We start from the raw sequence: 22991 nt of genomic DNA, 5'->3' as shown, positions 1-22991 counted from the left end.
CCTCTGCTACATATGCAGTTGGAGTCATGGGTCCCTCCGTGTGAACTCTTTGGTTGGTGGTTTAGTCTCTGGGAGCTCTGGGGGTCTGGTTAGTTGATATTGTTGTTCTTCCTATGGGGTTTAAAACCCTTTCAGCTCCTTCAGTCCTTTTTCTAACTCCTCCATTTTCAGTCTAATGGTTGGACTGACTCTGTATTTGTCATGCTCTGGCAGAGCCTCTCAGGAGACAGCTTTATCAGGCTCCTGTCAGCATGCACTTCTTGGCATCCACAATATTGTCTGGGTTTGGTGACAGTATATGGGATGGATCCCTGGGTAGGGCCGTCTCTAGGTGACCTTTCCCTCAGTCTCTGCTCCACACTTTGTCCCTGTATTTCCTCCTGTGAGTATTTTGTTCTTCCTTCTAAGAAGGACTGAAGCATCCACACTTTTGGTTGTCCTTCTTGAGCTTCATGTGGTCTGTGAATTGTATCTTGGGTATTCTGAGCTTTTGGACTAATAGCCACTTAGCAGTGAGTGCAAACCATGTGTGTTCTTTTGTGATTGGGTTACCTCACTCAGAATGATATTGTCTAGTGCCATCCATTTGCCTAAGAATTTCATGTAAGGCTGCTTCTTATCCCTTCTACAAGAGGATGGTGCTACTTTTGTAGAACATCTGTTTTCTGTGTTGTCTCATATTATTTTCTGTACACTATTGAGTCATGATTCCCTCCAGTTAGTATTTGACACCAAAGTTTACTAATGAAAAAACATTTTTGGTAATACTTTATCTTAAGCTAATAGTTTGTAGTAGCTTTCTGCAAAAGCTTATCTTATTTTTAAAAATATTTTTATAATTTTTTTCTCTGTTTTTCTTCATGAAATGAACAGAATATGGTATAGTGTGTTTATAAACTGTGAGTTGGGGGCACATTGGTTTTACCTTGTAACTAATTTACTGTGTGTTCTTAGATGTTAATTAATTTGGTATTTTTCATTAGTAAAATGGAAATGAACTTATGGTTATTTTGAGATGGAAATATAGCAGTTGTATTATATATATGTTTGATTAGAATAATAGAGTTTTTTTGAACAATAAAAATGTACCTCTCATAAACTAAATTCTTTAATCTTGAGAAATAACTCAATAGACAATTATATTCATTTCATATTCTCAAGGCATTATATTATAATTATATGTACATTGTATCTGTAAGAGGTTATTATAGTGAGAATTTTTACAAAGAATACCATGTCTGTAGAAAGGCTTTATGTAAATGGGTACTGATATATGCCACATATAGTATATGTTTTTGCAAGTAAACTTTCCAAATGTGTATGCCATAGCCCTTATGAAATTGGCAAGATGGCATATGCCTTGGCTTTTGGAATACATTGACCTAATTCAAACACATTCAAGTCATTAGCACTGATGTCAGCTAAGCACAGTACAAATTCCTGCCTGGATAGAGAGCAGATCGATTGTTTTTTCTGTCGTTAAATTAATTTTTTAGAAAACTAAAACCAGAAGATCCACAAATATATTTGGGTATATATTTGGATATAATATATGGATATTCTCAGTATAACCCATGAACAGCTTAGAATTGCTGTAATAGTTTTGAAAGGATAATTGTTCTTGGATTGGTTTTAATTAGTTCTAAATGCTATTTGACTTTCATTCATTTATCAAATGAGTAATATCTGCTTATGATACATAAAAATATGGTAGTTGTTTGATAGGCTTCATTGGGTAGTGTTCTAGACTCATGGTTTTATAACTGAAGACCAGTGATGTGTGAGTGTGTGTGTGTGTGTGTGTGTGTGTGTGTGTATACCTGTGATTATAATCATAAGAAAGTATCTAAATATATAAGTATATTGTGGTAAAAACAGCAAATTTAGGCCTAGAGAAAGCTTTACAATATTTTTCTGAGGTGTTAATGCTTTAGTTTCAGTGCTATTACTCACAGACTAAGTAATGCATTTTACCCTTTTGCTTTTTTTTTTTTTTGTTTTGTTTGGGCATTTTATTTTAGTCTTACTGGTATTTTGCATGTATATTACAGTTTCCAATTTTGTGTTTTTATAGTGTTTTTGTTTGTGAATTTCTTTTTTTTCTCGATCTTTATTAAATTGGGTATTTCTTATTGACATTTCAATTGTTATTACTTTTCCGGGTTTCCAGGTGAACATCCCCCTAACCCCTCCCCCTCCCCTTCTTTTTTTTTTAATTTAGAGAATACTTTATTAGTTTTTGTAATCAAACCCACGTAGATAAAACCTTACATATTTAATACAGTGTGTTACCCCTGTACAAATGGAAAAAACTTAAGTTCAACATTTCTAGACCAATATGGCTGTTAATTTCTGTACAGTGCCAACTCAACACAGTAAACGGGGATACTTTCTTCCAAAGTTGACAGCACAGCTAAAGTTTCAAAAAATTCAAATTATATATCTGTATATATATATATATATATATTTATATAAAAAGACCAATAATAGCAGTGTGTTATGCATCAACAGCAGCAACAGCTTTTCCAGGTTCTGCAGTCATCTGAACAAAACTGTAGAGACATCCAGCACACTTCATTAAAAAAAAAAAAGTAAAAAAACAAAACCCGAGAAAACAGCACAGTTCTGTTACTCTTGTGGTACCTGGCACCATTTTTTTTTAAATTAGCTTCTCAATCATCATCTGGAAAGAAAACATTCTGAGCAACATCATTAAAAACAGCTCTGATAAAGCACGGTCACTACTACGTATCATAAAACAGGTACAAGCTATTTTACATCCACAGAGGTATGATACAGTACTGTCCTACATCTATAATACTAGAGGATACAATTTAAAAGGCATTATTTGAGACTTGATTCTACTTTTCCAGCAGAGGGCCCAAAGGATGGTGTGACACAGCTTTGTAAAGAAACATACTCTAGACAGGATTTCCTTTCACTAGTGGCACAGTTCTAAGGATTCATTCTCTCCATGAATGTCAGCTAAAACCGTTATTAAAAAAATGAAATATCCCCAAAACAAAACCGTATAACCACCGGATTCACATGAAGATGACCTAGTGGAGACAAGCTGGACCTCACCTTACCAACAAGCTATCAAATCTGTTATGTTTAAACAGTGAGACCTCCAAGGAAGGAGATGCCAAGTAGTGTTTCAAAGCTTCGGACCACAGTCAAACACAGCATCCTTTTCAACAGAAGCAGAAGCTCATCTGAATATGCTCAAGGATGCTGACATCAACATTTAATTATCTCCTCACTCATCCAGGAAGAAGGGGAGATCAGTTACTACTGTACTTTATTGTGTTCAACCAAATCACCATGTTACAAAAATAGCAAGCTGCCATAATAAAAAATAAGGCTCTTCTATCCAGCACCAGATAGCATCATTTTACTTTCAAGCCTAGAAGTTGCACACTTGTATATAAACCAACCGAAGATGAGGATTGAGAGTTCATCTTGGTGGATTTTTCCTTTAATGAATATGAAGTGTCCTTCCTTATCTTTTTTGATGACTTTTAATTGAAAATTGATTTTATTTGATATTAGAATGGCTACTCCAGCTTGCTTCTTCTGACCATTTGCTTGGAAAGTTGTTTTCCAGCCTTTCACTCTGAGGTAGTGTTGTCTTTGTCTCTGAGGTGTGTTTCCTGTAGGCAGCAGAATGCAGGGTCCTCATTGCATATCCAGTTTGTTAATCTATGTCTTTTTATTGAGGAGTTGAGGCCATTGATGTTGAGAGATATTAAGGAATAGTGATTATTGCTTCCTGTTATATTCATATTTGGATGTGAGGTTATGTTTGTGTGCTTTCATTCTCTTTGTTTTGTTGCCAAGATGATTAGTTTCTTGCTTCTTCTAGGGTATAGCTTGCCTCCTTATGTTGGGCTTTACCCTTTATTATCCTTTGTAGTGCTGGATTTGTAGAAAGATATTGTGTAAATTTGGTTTTGGCATGGAATATCTTGGTTTCTCCATCTATGTTAATTGAGAGTTTTGCAGGATACAGTAACCTGGGCTGGCATTTGTGTTCTCTTAGGGTCTGTATGACATCTATCCAGGATCTTCTGGCCTTCATAGTTTCTGGAGAAAAGTCTGGTGTGATTCTGATAGGTCTGCCTTTATATGTTACTTGACCTTTTTCCCTTACTGCTTTTAATATTCTTTCTTTATTTTGTGCGTTTGGTGTTTTGACAATTATGTGACGGGAGGTGTTTCTTTTCTGGTCCAATCTATTTGGAGTTCTGTAGGCTTCTTGTATGCCTATGGGTATCTCTTTTTTTAGGTTAGGGAAGTTTTCTTCTATGATTTTGTTGAAGATATTTACTGGTCCTTTGAGCTGGGAGTCTTCACTCTCTTCTATACCTATTATCCTTAGGTTTGATCTTCTCATTGAGTCCTGCATTTCCTGTATGTTTTGGACCAGTAGCTTTTTCTGCTTTACATTATCTTTGACAGTTGAGTCAATGATTTCTATGGAATCTTCTGCTCTGGAGATTCTCTCTTCCATCTCTTGTATTCTGTTGGTGAAGCTTGTATCTACAGCTCCTTGTCTTTTCTTTTGATTTTTTATGTCCAAGGTTGTTTCCATGTGTTCTTTCTTGATTGCTTCTATTTCCATTTTTAATTCCTTCAACTGTTTGATTGTGTTTTCCTGGAATTCTTTCAGGGATTTTTGCGATTCCTCTCTGTAGGCTTCTACTTGTTCTCTAAGGGAGTTCTTTATGTCTTTCTTGAAGTCCTCCAGCATCATGATCAAATATGATTTTGAAACTAGATCTTGCTTTTCTGGTGTGTTTGGATATTCCGTGTTTGCTTTGGTGGGAGAATTGGGCTCCGATGATGCCATGTAGTCTTGGTTTCTGTTGCTTGGGTTCCTGCGCTTGCCTCTCGCCATCAGATTATCTCTAGTGTTACTTTGTTCTGCTATTTCTGACCGTGGCTAGACTGTCCTATAAGCCTGTGTGTCAGGAGTGCTGTAGACCTGTTTTCCTGTTTTCTTTCAGCCAGTTATGGGGACAGAGTGTTCTGCTTTCGGGAGTATAGTTTTTCCTCTCTACAGGTCTTCAGCTGTTCCTGTGGGCCTGTGTCCTGAGTTCACCAGGCAGGTTTCTTGCAGGGGAAAAGTTGGTCCTACCTGTGGTTCCAAGGCTCAAGTTTGCTCGTGGGTTACTGCCTAAGTGCTCTCCACGGCGGCAGCAACCGGGAAGATCTGCGCCTCTCTTTCCGGGAGCCTCCGTGCACCAGGGTTCCAGATGACGTTTGGTGTTTTCCTCTGGCGTCTGGATGTGCACAGAGTGCAGTCTCTTCTGGTTTCCCAGGGGTGTCTGCCTCTCTGAAGTTTCAGCTCTCCCTCCCACGGGATTTGGGTGCAGAGAACTGTTTATCTGGTCTGTTTCCTTCAGGTTCCGGCGGTGTCTCAGGCGCAGGGGTCCTGCCGCTCCCGGGCCCTCCCCTACGGTAACCCAGAGGCCTTATACATTTGCCTCTTGGGCCAGGGATGTGGGCAGGGGTGAGCAGTGTTGGTGGTCTCCTCCGTTCTGCAGCCTCAGGAGTGCCCACCTGATCAGGCGGTGAGGTCTCTCTCCCCCCCTTTTGCTTTTAAAAGTAGTAATAGTTGATTTCTTCCTACTTAAATTAGCTGTCAAGGAAGTAGAGCTTTAAAAGCAGAAAGCACAGTTTCAGTGCACATCTCTCAGTTCAGTTTGTGTCTTATTACTATTTCCATTATTCCTGAGAGGGTTTTGAAATATGCCTATCTTGATTTGATTTTCAGTATTCTAAAATTATTTTTGCCATATAGAAAATGTTATTTTTACTAATGAATGCTTTTTCAGTATTTAATTGAGTTGCTTGTGAATTTGGACCTTGAATTACTTACTTAATAATGTAAGGGGTAGAAAAGATCTATTTTGCTTACTGTTTCAGAGTATTGGTCCATTATAATGGGAAAGAAATGTAAGTTCAAGTCGTGTAAATCAGTAAGCAAAGGATGGTAAATGTCATAGATCTGGTTTTCTCCTTTTCTTTTTTTAAATTCACCTGGCCCCCAACTTATGGTGCCACCCACTTCTCAATTAGTCCTGTCTAGAAACACCCTCACAGATACACCTACAGGTATGCGTCAACAATCTCCTGTGTGATTGGAAGCCAGTCAGCTTAGCAATGGAGATCACTTAGTACAGCTTCTGTAGGTACATTGGCTTCTTGCATTGGATATTAAAACAGTAAGAGGTTAGATTTCTGAGTTAGCAAGCTATTCTAGAATTAATGCTACCTCTTAATTTAGTCATGTTTGAGTTTATATATACCATAGCTAATTGGAGAAGTGTATGCTGAAATTATGACAGAAGACATAAATAGCTGTTGGAGGAATTGCAGTAGATTTTAAAATTTATGCTGAGTTTTTAACTTTATAATGAAGTTGTTAAAATGAAGTTGTTCAAAACAGGCTAACAATATGAACAATGACTTTAAAGGGAGGGGAGATAACTATGTTGCCAGAGTGATCTCATTATCCTTGCGTCAAGTGATTCTTCTAAGTAGCTGAAAGAGTGTTGTATGACACTTTGCTGTAATTATTTATTTACTAGGGTTTGTTATTTTTACTTTAGAAGTCCTAGGTGTTGACCCCAAGGCCTTCAGAGATAGCTATAAGCAGTCTTTGGTAGACATGGTTTTGGTTATGCAATAAAAAGATGATTTTTTTTTAATTTTCACCATCTTATTTCAACCAATAGGCTCTATGGATTGAGAAAGTCATTAAGATTACAATAGCCATTTTATCCCTATAAATTACAGCATCTCTGAAGGTAGTGAAGTCTGAATTGCTGTGGTGTTTTGGCAAGTTATGCAAAGTAGATAAATGTGCAACTTGATAGACAAATGATAAAAAAATTAATTATAATCATCATTTTAGCTTTTATATTTTTAGGGTCTGCATTGTTTGAAAGCAGTATGCTTGGCATTTTTGATGTTAAATTCTCTTTGAAATTTATAATGCCAAAACTTAAATATTGAAAGTGATTCGTACCCCCCCCCCCTTCTTTCTCTTTTTCAGTTAGGGTCTCATACTAGCCCAGGGCAGTTGAAACTCATTATTTAGCCCAAGGTAGTATTGAATTCACAGTACTCCTACCTCAGCCTCAAGTATGCTAAGCCTACTATTATGGGCCACCGTACCTGCTTAAATTAAGTGTTTTTTGATAGAAAATATGGCAGTTACTGTGAGACTGATTTTAGTTTGTGTAAAGGGATTAGGAGAACATCTGACTTTATAATTTGATACAGATGAGCAGGCATGCAAAGCACAGGTAACTAAAGTGGTAAAGACTCTCAAGACCATATATAGCTTTAATTTTGTTTTTGTGCCTTCAGTACATTTTATCAGTGAATTCATTTCACAGCAAAGCCTCATAATTGTTTTTAGATATCTGACTAAGGAAATATTTTGGAGGTGGTATATAATCGTGTTGTGTCCTTAGGTTCTTTTTTTTTTTTTCAGATTTTTCAGCAACTTTTTCATATTAATTTGAAACAAAATAGCCTCTTTTAAAACTCACCCCAAAGCTATGACCATGCTTGATGGGCTGTGAGTTTCAAATGACTACAAAGTTGAAATAGAAACTATATAGGAATATAGTTTAATTAAAAAGCTGGAAAGAATATGGACAAGTTATTTAAGTGAGTATCTAGCTTCCTACAATAGTCTTAACTATGGAATTCAGTCTAAAAGACTAAAAATATAAGTGTGGGCTAGCAAGATGTTGCAGTGCATAAAGATGCTTGCCTCTAGGCCGGATGACCTGAGTTTGATCTCTGAGATCCATGTAGTGGAAGGAAAGAACCTCCTACAGACCGTGCTATGGTAACTGTTACGGCGTGAGCCTTGGTAACCCAATGTTAAAATAAAAACTTACAAAAAGTTACATATCTACTGGAGAAGTGACTGTAACTATCAATAATAAACCATTCTTCCACTATGAATCCCACCCTTTGGTAATTGCCCTTATTTTTTTAATGTGTGTAGGTTCAGCTTTTTAAAACCTCTGTATCTGACTGAATTCATTGATTTTTTTTTTTTGCTTGTTTAGACCAGGTTAGCTTTGAACTAATAGCTAACTACTTACCTTTGTTACTCTTATCTTCTGTTTATATGAATTTGGCCTGTTTTGGCACCTTATATAAGTAGAATTCGTTATATGTGTTGGAATTGTTTCCTTTTTAAGGCCGAATGGTATTCCATTGTATACTTACAGTACACTGTTACTTTTATAAGCGCTGCCATCTACAGAGGTTGCTTCTCTCCTCTTCCCATTGTGGTTACTGCTACTGTGATCATGCGGTACACAAAGATTTCTCTGAGACTCAGCTTTCAATTCTTTGCATTTTTTATACCCAGGAGTAAAATTATATACAATATGCTTATTCTACTCTAATTTTTTTGAGGAACAGTCATAATTTATGGTAGCTATGCTGTTTTATATAGTTATCAGCATTATACAAATGTTCCAGTTCATTCACCATGGTGGAATTGTCTTTAAAACCCAAATTCTAGTGTGTAATCTAAAGTCTACTATAAATTGAACTTGTATTTTTGTGATTTTATTTTATAATTCATATTTTAACAAATAATATAATAGAAGTAGTAGTATGCTGATATTTTACTTTGTAGACCTGTCTAGCCTGGAACTTGCTATATAGCACAGGTTGTCATCAAACATAGCAATCCTTCTCCTTCAGCTTCTCAAGCATCTCTGACTGTAAAAGGAATATGAATTCATGTGTTCTATAGTGTGCTTATTAAGTTAGAAACTTTTATTTTTCAGAAAGCATCATTAAAGGGCAGTAACATAGCTTCTTAGCCTTAATTATGAGGAAAGTAGTTTGAAATTTTAGCTCTAAGTTTTTTTCTAGGTTACTAAGTAAGTTGTAACATACAATTTCTTCTTTATGAGAGCAAAGATAGAGTTTTATAAAGAGATTTCTAAAGGATTGTTAAAAACTTCCCTAGGAAATCATTTAGATAAGAACTTTTTATCCTAGACCCTTTTGACCAGAAATATTGATTGTAGTAAATATATGGTGCTACATAATATTGTCATGTGAATTTACAGGTGAAATAAAGATATATTTATTATCTCACAGTTATATTATATGAGCTGAGAATCTGGGCATGACTCAACGAACGATGTCTTCTGCTTAGCATATAAACCTATAATCAAAGTTTCAGTTCTTCTGCATTCTTATCTGGAGGCTTCATTGGGGAAGGTCTACTTTTAAATTCTCAAAGGCTTTTGGCACAGTTCTTCTCCATGCAGCTGTAAGGTGGAAAGACTGGCCTTTTGCTGAGTATTGGCTAGAGGCTTCCCTAGAAGTCGCTTAGTAGCTCCTACAAACAACATGCTTATATTCCTTTGTCGTGTGGGTTTCACATGACCACTTATTTCAATCAAGATAATAAGGAAAATCTCTATTTTCCATAATGTAACCATATAAATGAAATCACATCGCCTTTGCCATTCTCCTTTTTTTTTTCTTTTGAATCCAGCCACAGATTGTGTTTACCATGAAGACTGCGGCGATGGTTATTCGACAGCATGAACACAAAGAGGTGAGGCTTATGACTTGGAAGTTCCCCTGTTTGGTAAAGAGCTTGACTCAATAGATATAAGATTATTCTAGGTATTGTGAACAGACCTAAATTTAGGTCTGATTTATTCTAGTTGTTTTAAGTAGGGGAGGAGAGGGAGGTAGAGGAGGAAGAATAGGAGCGATGATGATGATGATGATGATGATGGTAATTGTTTATTTTTATTATTGACCTTCTCCAGAAGTCAGTACCCAAAATGTAGTCTTGAAATGTTATTTGAAAGCAAAATTTCATTATTATATATTAGGTTCTTAAGTGTATTTTTAATATTGGATACTACATGCATACAGTCATTTTGCTTGCGAGGTGTATTTTAGGGGATCCTAGAGACTACTAACTAATAGGTTAATAATACATATTTGTTGTGAAAACTGATCACTTATGTATATTTGGTTTATGAGATTAATTTACATCACCCATCATTTCTTACATTCTCATTGGGATTTTTCTTATTTGTATAATTTATTTATTTATTTATTTATTTATTTATTTATTTATTTAGGTGTTTCCAGACTATTAGAAATTGCTTAAATTATTTTCTGAGAAAATTAAATTAAAAGTAGTTTTTATTAGACTAATGAGAGCTTGGTTTACTTGTTTTTTACATTAAATTTATTTATTCACTTTACAACCTAATATCAGCCCTTTTCTCTTCCCTGCACCTCATCATGTAAGTCCTCTCCTCATTCCACTTAGAAGGGGAAGCCTCATGCCCTCCCTCGTCCTACCTCCCACTCCTGATTTTCTTTTTTTTTTATTAACTTGAATATTTCTTATCTACACCTCGAATGCCATTCCCCCTCCCGGCTTCCTGGCAAACATCCCCCTAATCCCCCCTCCCCTTCTTCATGGGGGCCCCCCTCCCCACCCTCCCCCCACCGCCACCCTCCCCCCAACAATCACGCTCACTGGGGGTTCAGGACCAAGGGCTTCCCCTTCCACTGGTGACCCCACTAGGATATTCATTGCCACCTATGAGGTCAGAGTCCAGGGTCAGTCCATGTATAGTCTTTAGGTAGTGGCTTAGTCCCTGGAAGCTCTGGTTGCTTGGCATTGTTGTACATATGGGGTCTCGAGCCCCTTCAAGCTCTTCCAGTTCTTTCTCTGATTCCTTCAACGGGGGTCCTAGTCTCAGTTCAGTGGTTTGCTGTGGGCATACGCCTCTGTGTTTGCTGTATTCTGGCTGTGTCTCTCAGGAGCGATCTACATTTGGTTCCTGTAGGCCTCCACTTCCTTGCCTCATCCATCCTGTCCAATTGGGTGGCTGCACACGTATGGGCCACATGTGGGGCAGGCTCTGAATGGGTGCCCCTTCTGTCTCTGTTTTAATCTTTGCCTCTCTATTCCCTGCCAAGGGTATTCTTGTTCCCTCTTTTAAAGAAGGAGTGAAGCATTCACATTTTGATCATCCGTCTTGAGTTTCATTTGTTCTAGGGATCTAGGGTAATTCAAGCATTTGGGCTAATAGCCACTTATCAATGAGTGCATACCATGTGTGTTTTCTGGGATTGGGTTAGCTCACTCAGGATGATATTTTCCAGTTCCAACCATTTGTCTATGAATTTCATAAAGCCATTGTTTTTGATAGCTGAGTAATATTCCATTGTGTAGATGTACCACATTTTCTGTATCCATTCCTCTGTTGAAGGGCATCTGGGTTCTTTCCAGCTTCTGGCTATTATAAATAAGGCTGCTATGAACATAGTGGAGCACGTGTCTTTTTTATATGTTGGGGCATCTTTTGGGTATATGCCCAAGAGAGGTATAGCTGGATCCTCAGGTAGTTCAAGGTCCAATTTTCTGAGGAACCTCCAGACTGATTTCCAGAATGGTTTTACCAGTCTGCAATCCCACCAACAATGGAGGCCACTCCTGATTTTTTATCATTTAATTCTTTTACTGTTTTGAGAGAATATCTTTATCTTTAATCTTTTTATTACAGTCCAGTCATTATCCCCCTCCTGTCTACCCTCTGACAGTTTCTCTTCCCATTCCTCCTCCCCTGTCTCCAAGATGATATCCCCACACCCCCAGATTTTTTGAAAAAAAAAAAGTAAAGCTTTATTTTTTATGCCTTTTTTTTTATTAACTTGAGTATTTCTTATATACATTTCGAGTGTTATTCCCTTTCCCGGTTTCCGGGCAAACATCCCCCTCCCCCCTCCCCTTCCTTATGGGTGTTCCCCTCCCGACCCTCCCCCCATTGCCGCCCTCCCCCCACCAGTCTAGTTCACTGGGGGTTCAGTCTTAGCAGGACCCAGGGCTTCTCCTTCCACTGGTGCTCTTACTAGGATATTCATTGCTACCTATGAGGTCAGAGTCCAGGGTCAGTCCATGTATAGTCTTTAGGTAGTGGCTTAGTCCCTGGAAGCTCTGGTTGCTTAGCATTGTTGTACATATGGGGTCTCGAGCCCCTTCAAGCTCTTCCAGTTCTTTCTCTGATTCCTTCAACAGGGGTCCTATTCTCAGTTCAGTGGTTTGCTGCTGGCATTCGCCTCTGTATTTGCTGTATTCTGGCTGTGTCTCTCAGGAGCGATCTACATCTGGCTCCTGTCGGTCTGCACTTCTTTGCTTCATCCATCTTGTCTAATTGGGTTGCTGTATATGTATGGGCCACATGTGGGGTAGGCTCTGAATGGGTGTTCCTTCAGTCTCTGTTTTAATCTTTGCTTCTCTCTTCCCTGCCAAGGATATTCTTGTTCCCCTTTTAAAGAAGGAGTGAAGCATTCACATTTTGATCATCCGTCTTGAGTTTCATTTGTTCTAGGCATCTAGGGTAATTCAAACATTTGGGCTAATAGCCACTTATCAATGAGTGCATACCATGTATGTCTTTCTGCCATTTTTAAAATATTTTTTCACATGAGTAAAAATGACTTGGGTTTTAGTAAGCACCAGTGATTTCTATGGTGTTTCTTAGAATGGCTATTCTTATATTGAAAACATGCTCTTTGAAGGTCAATGAAATAGTAAAAATTAGGTGTTCTGTTTGTGCCTGGGATAATTTCCAGGATGTAGTGATGCTTTTTGACTCATCCCAGTTCATTTTATTTCTAGTTCCTCCAGACTAACAGCTTCATGATAAATTAGTCATAAGATGGTATGACTAGGATGTAACCAGTAGCTAGGTAACAGGAACGTCATAATTTTCTTTTCATATAGATAATCCTTTTTCTATACATAACTCTTTATGTATAGAGAAATCTGAGAATTTCTCTATTGTAAGAACTTAAGAGTCAGGATGCTGTCTTTCTGGATTTGGATTGTTTGTTGAAAGCTGCTAGTTAATGTCAGATCTATATAGCTTGTTTTTTAGACACCACATTGCCCAATATAGAGATAAAGTATAAGACAGTGGTGACATATACCAAAATTGGGAACCCCTGAGTGAAGAACTTATTTAGAGTAGCTCCCTAATTAACTTTTATAATGATTATCTTTTATTTGTTTCCCTGTAGTTTGCCTTTTTAATACTTAAGAATTGATGTCTTAGAGTTGACAAATATGTCTAAGAGTCATCTGAACTCTCAGAAGTATTAGTAGTTCTTCCTTTTTGGTGATGTGTAATCTTTTATTCCTTATTCTGGACTATTTGAAGGACACACAGTTTGCAATTTCTGACAGTTGCTAATAAAGCTGCTGTGTTTTACACATATGTTTGCTAGCACAAGTCTTAAATAAATGTTCTTTACTATTTATTTCAATCTCACCTCACTTATGGTTAGTCTGAGTTTTAAGTATGGTTAGTATTGTAGAAGTTATTGTATTTTGATGTTGTAGTCCTTATATATATAGATTGATGTTGGAGCCAGTATTTGCTTTAGTTCAAACATAGAATCAAGATGTAATCCACCATAAAATAAACTGAAAAAAAAATCATCATGATCATCTCATTAGATGCTGAAAAAGCCTTTGACAAAATCCAATGCTCTTTTTAGTTAAAACTATTAGATAGATCAGGGATACAAGACACATACTTAAATATAATCAAAGCAATATACAAAAAACCAACAGCCAATATTAAATTAAATGGAGACATCCTTGAAGCAATCCCACTAATATCAGGGGCTAGACAAGACTGCCCACTCTCTCCCTACTTATTCAATATAATTCTCAAAGTCCTAGCCAGAGCAATCAGACAACAAAAGGAGGTCAAAGGGATGCAGATTGGAAAGGAAGAAGTCAAAATATTACTATTTGCAGATGATATGGTAGTGTACTTAAGTGATCCCAAAAGTTCCACCAGAGAACTACGAAGCCTGATAAACACCTTCAGCAAAGAGTCTGGGTACAAAATTAACTCAAAGTAATTAATAACCCTCCTTTATAATGATGGTAAATGGGTTGTGAAAGAAATTAGTGAAACAACACCCTTTACAATAGTCATGAATAATATAAACTATCTTGGGGTAACCCTAACCAAGCAAGTGAAAGATCTGTATGATAAGAACTTCAAGTCTCTGAAGAAAGAGATTGAGGAAGATCTCAGAAGACGGAAAGATCTCCCATGCTATGGATAGGCAAGATTAACAGAGTGAAACTGGCCATCTTACCAAAAACAATCCTGAGAGCTCATTTGAGTTTTTGAAAATTTGATATTTCTCCCTATTGTTACTGCGTACCTGGAGTTCCAGAATGACTTCTTTAGTATTCTAAATAGGATTTTTAGTTGATAATCAGGGAGAGGTAGGCTTTAATTCATCCTTCTGTCCATTCATTCATCTCCCTTTACTTTTCTGTGGTGTCTGACTAATGAGCATTGATTAAATTCATTTTCTCTTAGACCAACTTGCTTTTATTTATTTTGTACTCCTCACATAAGTGAGTGACAGACTTTCTCTGTTAAAGGCCAAGCAATAAATATTAAGACCTTGTTATAGTGTCTCTGTCACAACTACTTAAGTTTGCTATTGTAATAAGAAGGCCATCATAGTTAGTACAGAAACAAATGAGTAAGACTGTATTTTAGTAACCTTTATGCAGGAACAGGCAGATAACCTGATTTGGCCCATGGGTCATAGTTTATCATTCCTTGATCAAAGTCCCCTCTATACTTAATTTTTAAAAAAATTAATGCTTGAACACATGTAATTTTCCACTAAGCCTTGCATGTAAAAAAGGTTTCCATAGCTGCTTAAATCTCCCGTAGTTCTGTTCTGTATGTCATCTTATGAATTTAAAATTAAATCATAGGAGATTTCCCACTGCACATTCATATGAAATTGTTCCTATTCTGACTTTCTTTGAATATACCAAAATGAATGTCTGTGAGATTTATTTATATGTGTAAGGTCATCAGTCATAGCACAACCTTAATAAGTATGTAATGAAACATAAAGCTGTAAAAAATTAAGGTTTCAAGGACAATGTATGAAGTATATTAGCAATTTTCCTTTTCTAAATGCTTTCTTTGGATCTTTGACCTTTTCTTTCTCAGTAACTTGTTTGAATGGTAAGGGAAATGCCTCGGGCTATTTTTTTCTTAGTTATTATTCTTGTTTTAATACTATTGAACTTCACATTTTGAACAATGTTTTTCAGGTAAATGATCTTAAAATGGTTGATGAACCAATGGATGAGGGAGAGCCAGTTTTTTGCCGGGTAAGTACTCACGTTCATTTAGTAAACATCATTTGTAGCATATAAAGAAGGTGAATAATTGGAAAGATGAAAAGCTTTTATCAGTTTTAGAATTGTATTTAAATAAGTTGGTGATAAATGTAATTTTTTGAGATAGTTTCTTGTGGTCCTACTTGGCCTTAAACTCAGTGTAGCTGAGGCATCCTTAAATTCTTGATGTTCTAACCTCCACCTTCTTACTTCTGGGATTATTGGCATGTGCTACCACACCTCATAGCAGAAGTTTTAAAAATTTAATATTTTCCTTTTATGCAGGGACTAGGTAAATACTGTATCACAGAGCTCATTCCTAGTCTGTGATTTTTTTTTAAATGACTGGAATCTCACTCTACAATCCAGGCTCACTTTAACATTTGTAACACTTCTCCTCCTTCAGCTTCCCAGATACTAGGACTGCAGGCTTTAATCATTAAGCCTGGCTTGTATGTGGTTTTTCAAAAAACAGCTTATTGAAAATACAAAGGCATAAGAATCAGCAGTTTTAAAATATACAGGCCATAGGAATCAGCAGTTTGAACAAATGGTATTTTTACTTGTTAGTATATAAAAATTGTGGGTATGTAAATGCAGTGTTCTTTGGATTAAACTTAAAGAGATTATCTTTAACTTTAGAATAAAAAGGAGATCTATCTTTGACAGAATTGGACTATAAAGATAGCTTGAAATATTTACAAACTTTTCTAGCTATCTAAAAAAGGATTGACTCTAAGGCACTTCAGAAGTCCCTGAAAATTTCACCATTGCTTAACCATTAGGTCATTGCATTTAAGGCCTATGGAAAAGACTTAATTTATAAAATCTAGATTTGGGGAAAAGTACTCTTAAAATTTTATGGAAGGTCGGACTAATATAGGAATTTCCATTAATACTGTGACTTCATAGTTACCATCTTTATAGATATTTTCATAGCTTTATTTTTTATTTAGAAGGAACTTCAAATACATTATTGTTATTTTCTCTTCATAATATGGTTTTTTTTTTAATCTAGTCTTACAGAGATTGTGCCTTTTGGCAGGTAGGGAAGACCAGTGAATATTAGAATCTGTCTCCTGTTAGGTGACTGCATTGTATAGATTCGAGTCCATTCTTTTCTTATTTAGTTGTTGTAGACAATGTCAGGAAACCCCTTATAAAACATCTCCATCAGTAAATTTATCTCATATTGAAACCAGCAGAGGTATTTAAATTGAGTTTAAGACTGTCCTTTGAAATGTTCTTCGTTACTAACTCACTAGACAGTGAGTTTGAAATCTCCCTTTGAGTTATGGTTGACAAGATGAGAAGTATGATGTCACTTTGGCATTTGCAATTTAGTAAAATTTTAATATCAGTAACATTTTAATTTTGAGAATAATAAAATGTAAACTTCTATCAAGAAAACTAAAAATGTATAGATAATATGAACCTTAAAGGATATAGTGATATTCATCTTGCTATTTTTTAAATGATAAGTATCTACAAAAGCCTTTGGAGAAGATTGGATCATAATTTAGCAATAATCAACAAGGAGACACCAAGCTCCATGCTACAGGACATTAAGAGGGTGTAGATTCACATGTACAGAGGTACATGTATATCATGGATATGTGTAGTTAACTTAAAGTTGAAGAGATAAATCTATAGGGTGTCATATATTTGCCTACCGCCCCCTTTAATTGGTGGTTCAAGTCAGGGTTTTACTGTGTTGTCCTGACTGTCCTAGAACTCACTTTGTACATCAGGTTGGCCTCCAACTCTCAGATTACTGGCCTCTGCTTGCTGAGTGTTGAGACCAAGAGTGTGTGCTACCACTACTCAGATGATACTTGCTTTTCTAATTTTAATATGAAAATATACTTTATGTAGGAAGACATTTGATATACATAGTACTAGATACAAATATGACTTGCATACTGTCGATTTCAGAGAGAGTGCATAGAGATTTGATTTACTTTATGAAACAACCTTAAAACCCTGCTTTTTGGTAGTTAATTGATAAAACACTCAGTTCATATCAACAAAACTACAGATAATAAGGATGTCACATAAATTTATCACTGTTTATGATGGTTTTAATGCTTTTGTATTTCAGTGGATTGTTCATAGCTATTTTTGTGGTTGACTTTCTGTCATTTTAAAATAGTGAGGGATTGTAGATGCTGTTGTTTGATGAATTGACTTATGAAAGGTTGTTCTTTAAATATGAACCTGAGGGGCTGAGAATATAAGTCAGTGGTAAAATATTCCTTTATTCTAAGTCATTGTGTTTCATTCCAAGCACCAACACACACAAACAGGTGCAGGCATGCATGCACTCACACACAAAATTAAATTACTGTTATTGCCTATGTGGCCCCAAACTGTCTTGTGTTTGGGTCATTTAGAGATCTAAGTTAGAGACTAAGATCTGTCTCACTTGTTGGTACCTTAGACTTTCACATTCGCTTGATGTCTTTTAGTCAGTCAAAAGAAGGAAAATTTAATAAAATGCTTCTCAGACTCTAAATATCTAGTGTATATAAAAAGTATGTGAGATAACATTTTACCACCTAGTCCTCTGCTTCTAACACCAAAACTAATAAAAATAGATAAGCATTTTTCTTCATTAGCAGATGGCTGACGTGAATTAACTTCATACATGCTGTCAAAATAGTTTGTGATTTGTTTATGCTTATTTTAAATATATGATATTTTAGATTCATTTATTTTATGTGCATAAGTGTTTTTCCTGAATGCATGTATGTGGACTATATGCATGCCCTTGGAAGTTAGAAGAGGGTATCAATTCCTATGTAGTGTAGTTGGAGTTACATACTTTGTGGGTGCTGGGAATTGAACCCAAGTCCTTTGCAAGAATAAATGCTCTTAACTACTCAGTCATCTATCCAGTCTGATGTATGTGGTTTAAATTTACTTTTTAAAGCTTCATAAAATATTTACTTAATGCTAATAGTGCCTTAGGGATTTTTAAAAGAGGATTTTTTAACAGTTAGATACCTTGTTGATTCCACTCCTACAACATAACATATTTAGTTTCTAAGTTTATTTTTATTAATCAGAAATATAAATGTCATGTTTAACTAAAAATACACTTTAAAAGTCTTCATCAATTCCTCCACATTTTAGCTCCAAATTTTAAAATTTAAAAACCACATTGGAAATATGTCTCTTATACAGATTCTTTCAAAAAGTCTTTGTTGCGTATGTTTAATTTAAATTAACATAAAACATTACATAGATACAGAGTATTTCAAGGCTGTAATATGTGCTTCATTTGTAGTAGCTTTTGCTTCCCTGTTTTCATTTCTGTTCCTTTTGGGGAACATTGAAGATTGGAGCTAGGAATTCCTTCCTGCTAGGGAGGTGGTAGCATTCTACTACTGAGCTATAGATCCAGCCCTGCTTTGACTTTTTATTTCAGATATGAGCTCACTAAATTCTTCAAGTTGGCCTCGGACTCATTCTGTAGCTCAGGCTGGCTTTGATTTACTTGTGGTGATCTTGGTTTACCCTAGTGTGTAGATGGGATTCCAGGCCTATGCCCCTGAGCTTGTTTGCCTCTCTATTTCATGGACATTAAGCCTTGTGTGCTGCAGTATTTTGTTTTCTTGCAGTGCTGCTAATCAACTATCTTTCTATTCAATGCCCCTTCTTTAAAAATCTCAAAATCTTTTGTTCTACAAGTGTTAAAAACTTCTTTGATGAACAATCATTACTCAATACAATTAGTATTAGGTAGAGTTTCTACTTCATGTAAAGATGATAAAAATAAGCTCAGTAACTTGATTTTATAGAAATTGTGTCTGTTTTTAAAGATCCCTATGTGACTGAGATCTGAAATGGATAAAGGTTTTATTTCCATTTTATAGATGAGGAAACAAAACTGGATGCAATTAGAATAAATCATCCTAAGAATGAGTTGCTGCCATCCTTTAGTGTTTAATCATCAGTATAAATTTTGCAATAAGTATTTTCGGCTTATTTTCCAGTGTATTCGTTATTTTGACATGTCTATTCAAGCTAGTGGCACATACTTATTTGCACTATTATTGTTAGCCTTTGTTCAAACAATGTTGATATGTGGTATGACCTTCAGTGACATATTATTCTGCACATGATTTCAGTAAAATGGTTTCTTTGAATTTTAACTTTTTTGTTGTTGTTGTTCTTTTTCCCCTTCTTTTTCCTCTTCCTCCTTTTTTTGATGTTGTTGTTTTACCAAAATAGCCTTTCTGCCTTGAAATAAAACAAGTGCTTGAATAGATGGATGCTACATTATTACATAAACTCTAGTATATTTGAGCTTTAGACATCCATCTTTGGTTAGCCTTTTGTTCTATAGTCTTGTGATGCTTTTGTATTAGAGTTGTAATAGATTGCTACTAGATTGTCCTAATCTCCTTTTCATCCTAAAGACTGATTTCCTTTCCATAACCAAATCATTTGTCAAATGAATGAAGTAGTAGTGTATTTGACTAACTGGTTTGTGCTTACAAATGCATTTTTCTAGTGTTACAGCATTCTTGACTTTCTATATTCAAAAAAAAAAAAAAAAAGACCAGAGTATAGAACTTGTGGTTGAGCCTTTTAAATTTTTTCTTAATATTGAATATATTTTAGAAATTTAGAAAAATATCTAATACTGTACTCACTTATTCCTCCAATTTGCCATTTAATGTGAAAAGTGTGAACGCTGGAAGTTAAGTTTTTATTTTTCAATAACATCTTCATTTTTCACACATCAACTCAGAGTAGGTACTTTATATGTTTTCTAGGACTGCCCTAACAAAGGACCACAAACTGAGTGTCCTAACCATCAGAAATTAATTTTCTCACAGTTATAGACTTCTATTAAGTCTGACATCAAGGTGTTGGCAAGATTGATTTTTCTGAGGGCTTTCTCTTGGGTTTGTAGATCATTTCATATTTGTGTGTGTGTGTGTGTGTGTGTGTGTGTGTGTGTGTGTGTGTGTGCGCGCGCGCATACATGTATGGTTTTATGAGCTTTTTAAAAAAGATTATTATCAGTCATTTTGAATTAGGGCACAGCTGTAAGTTAAGCCATACGTTATTATTTTATCATAATTATTTTCTTAAATGTCCCAGTTCAACATATTACGTTTTAAAGGATTGAATTCAGCCTCTCAGCTATATCTTTTCCTTTTGTTTCTTTGAAGGGAGGATATTGCGTTTCTAAAAATGTTGCTACATCAAGTATGAATTTTACCTTTGTGTATCCAGCACATGGTGATACAGAATATTAGCTAGGAAATATTGTATTGAGTTAGTGAATAATTAAATCATATTCTACTGGAGTAAAGAAATTTTGGTATATTTATTACAAGGTTAATTTTAGTGCTCATGTACACAATTACATTGACTAAAATGGTTCTACTGTCTTCCTAGTTCTATTATATAATAAAATATAATTCAATATAAAATATATTATTTTTGAATATGCATAACATATATATATATATATATATATATATATTCTGCTTTCGTAGACTTAAAAATACAGCAGTTTGAGAGCTGAGGCTGTAGCTCAGTAGTAGAGGGCTTCCTCTTATGCATGATACCTTAGGTTCAAGTCCTATTACTCCATGCACGCACACACACACACACACACACACACACAAACATACATTCACATATATCTTTAAAATATACATATTGAATTTTAATGTATTTATTTTATTAAAAAGCTAAGAAACCTATTTTATAGGTTAATTTATTTTTGTTTTTTAAAGCATGCTTTAAGTCACTGACTATATAAGAGGATTTGTTATATTTTTATATATAAGACATCCATTAATATTCTTTTAGAATTATTAATCATTTCTAATTGATTTATGTAGAGACCCCAAATGCTTAGAATTAGAATTCCTCTACTGATATACATCTCTTGAGAGTAAATGTCTGACTTTTCTGTCATCGATGTTATTTTAATGTCAAGGTATCTAGCTCATTGGGGCCATTCTCTGGTCCACGTTAACTATAGCCAACACTGATTGATTAACCAGAGATTCAAATGGCCAATAGATAAAGAACATTTAACATTATACAACTGAAGTGTTAAGTGTATTGATTTTGTTTTTTAGACAGTGAAAGTGTTAGATCAGAGATTATTTCTTTAGCTTGGCTATTTTGTGATTTGGAGTTCATGTGGATTTAAAAAAATAAAATTTCTGTTTGTTACTGTGCTTTCTGTAGGAACTAGCATTACAACTAACGAGTATAATTTTAAACCTGAGAGGAGCCTTCTATCAGGGGGTAGAAATACTACCTGGGAGGATTCCTTTCTTTTTCACACATATGGTAGGAGACTTAGATATAGATTATATTCAGATTAATTAAGGTTCATTGCTTGGGAACATTTCGAGTTTATAAATCATATTTTTTGAATTTGTTTTGCATTGATCTGACTAGATATTAAATCTGAAGAATAGAGTAAAATACAATTTAAAAGGACTTTTGTAATTTTTTTATGTTTGCAGTCTCACAATTTGCAAGGTTTTATCTTCCTCTGTCTCTGTATCTGACGCTCCACTTTAGCGAGGATTGTCAACAGTTTGAGGACTCTCCGATCCATGTAGCAAGTTCCACACTATCTGGGTAGACATAGCAGGATTCTGTCTCAGAAAACAAACCAAAGCCTACAAGAAAGTAAAGTATAACTCTGTGCTATGTCAGGAGATGAGAATAGCAATAGTCCATAAAACAAATGCTTGATTTACAGAATTTATTACTGCATAACTTATGGTGTGATTTTGTTATTGTTGTTTTAAAATGAAACTAATCACAGGATGTTGGAACTATACATGAGTATTATTTGGTTTTTGTTTTTGTTTTTATTAGCGGGAAGATTTGGTTAAAGAAATCCCTATTACACAGCATGTTAAAGAAGGATATGAGAAAGCAGATCCCGCACAGTTCGACTTGCTCAAGGTTCTTGGTCAGGGATCTTTTGGAAAGGTAATCCTTTTTCTACATGTGTTTTTCTTGATATTTAACAAAACTGTGTCTATGGGCCTCAAAGGCCCATATTTTATTTGTGTTTTTATTCAGATTTTGTTATACTGTTCCATAACAGTCAAGGCTTTTTAACCCCTTGAGCTTATATTACTCTATGTAGGAAACATGGCATGTTCTTTGTTGTTGTCTAAATCATTTTCTTGATTTCTATGAAAATATTTTATGTTCTTTTTGTGATTTTTCCTGGTCATTTTTGTCTCTGTTATTTAGCTCTGCATGAAAATTTAGAATTTATGCTGTAATTCTTGTATGTACTCATAAGCTAACCCATTATCTCTTATAGCAAAATAGAACTAGCATAGGTGATTTAGAAATCATGTGAGAATTTTTGCTTTGAAGAATCTTTGAGAAAATGAATTCATATACTCATTATTTGTATTTGTTTGTTAAGTATTTGGTAATATGTTTCATGGAAAGGAAGTATATGAATATGGATCCTGACTCTTGTGTACCTATAATCAAGGACATGGAAATTATTGAATTCATATAATAAGTAGCTGTTAGAAAGACCGAAATAATCACTATTTCTGGAAAAGAAAGAAAATATCATGGTAGCTGAGATTTAGTTACAAAAAGGAAAAGTAAGGCAATCAGGCAGTAAATACAGTGATGAAGACATTTGTAAGGAAAGCTATGTACTGAATGTGTCAGTACTTTTATGAAGTATATTGGTGAATATAAA

The 22991-nt window shown here is 35.3% G+C and overlaps 1 protein-coding gene across 11 annotated transcripts in view; it reads left to right on the top strand.

Moving 5' to 3' along the window:
* Rps6ka6 (ribosomal protein S6 kinase A6) overlaps nucleotides 1-22991 on the top strand; it is a 101188-nt gene that overhangs the window by 28376 nt on the left and 49821 nt on the right. For all 11 annotated transcript variants that reach the window (NM_001191721.2, XM_063280018.1, XM_039099725.2 and 8 more), the window contains 3 exons: nucleotides 9554-9616; nucleotides 15197-15256; nucleotides 22133-22249. In NM_001191721.2, the coding sequence (NP_001178650.1) occupies nucleotides 9554-9616; nucleotides 15197-15256; nucleotides 22133-22249 (240 nt within the window). The remainder of the gene's footprint in view (nucleotides 1-9553; nucleotides 9617-15196; nucleotides 15257-22132; nucleotides 22250-22991) is intronic.

The sequence above is a fragment of the Rattus norvegicus genome, chromosome X (genome assembly GCF_036323735.1).
Source record: "Rattus norvegicus strain BN/NHsdMcwi chromosome X, GRCr8, whole genome shotgun sequence".
Classification (NCBI taxonomy): Eukaryota; Metazoa; Chordata; class Mammalia; order Rodentia; family Muridae; genus Rattus; species Rattus norvegicus.
The sequence above is the reverse complement of the archived record's forward strand: the minus strand, read 5'-3'. Positions and strand labels throughout refer to the sequence as shown.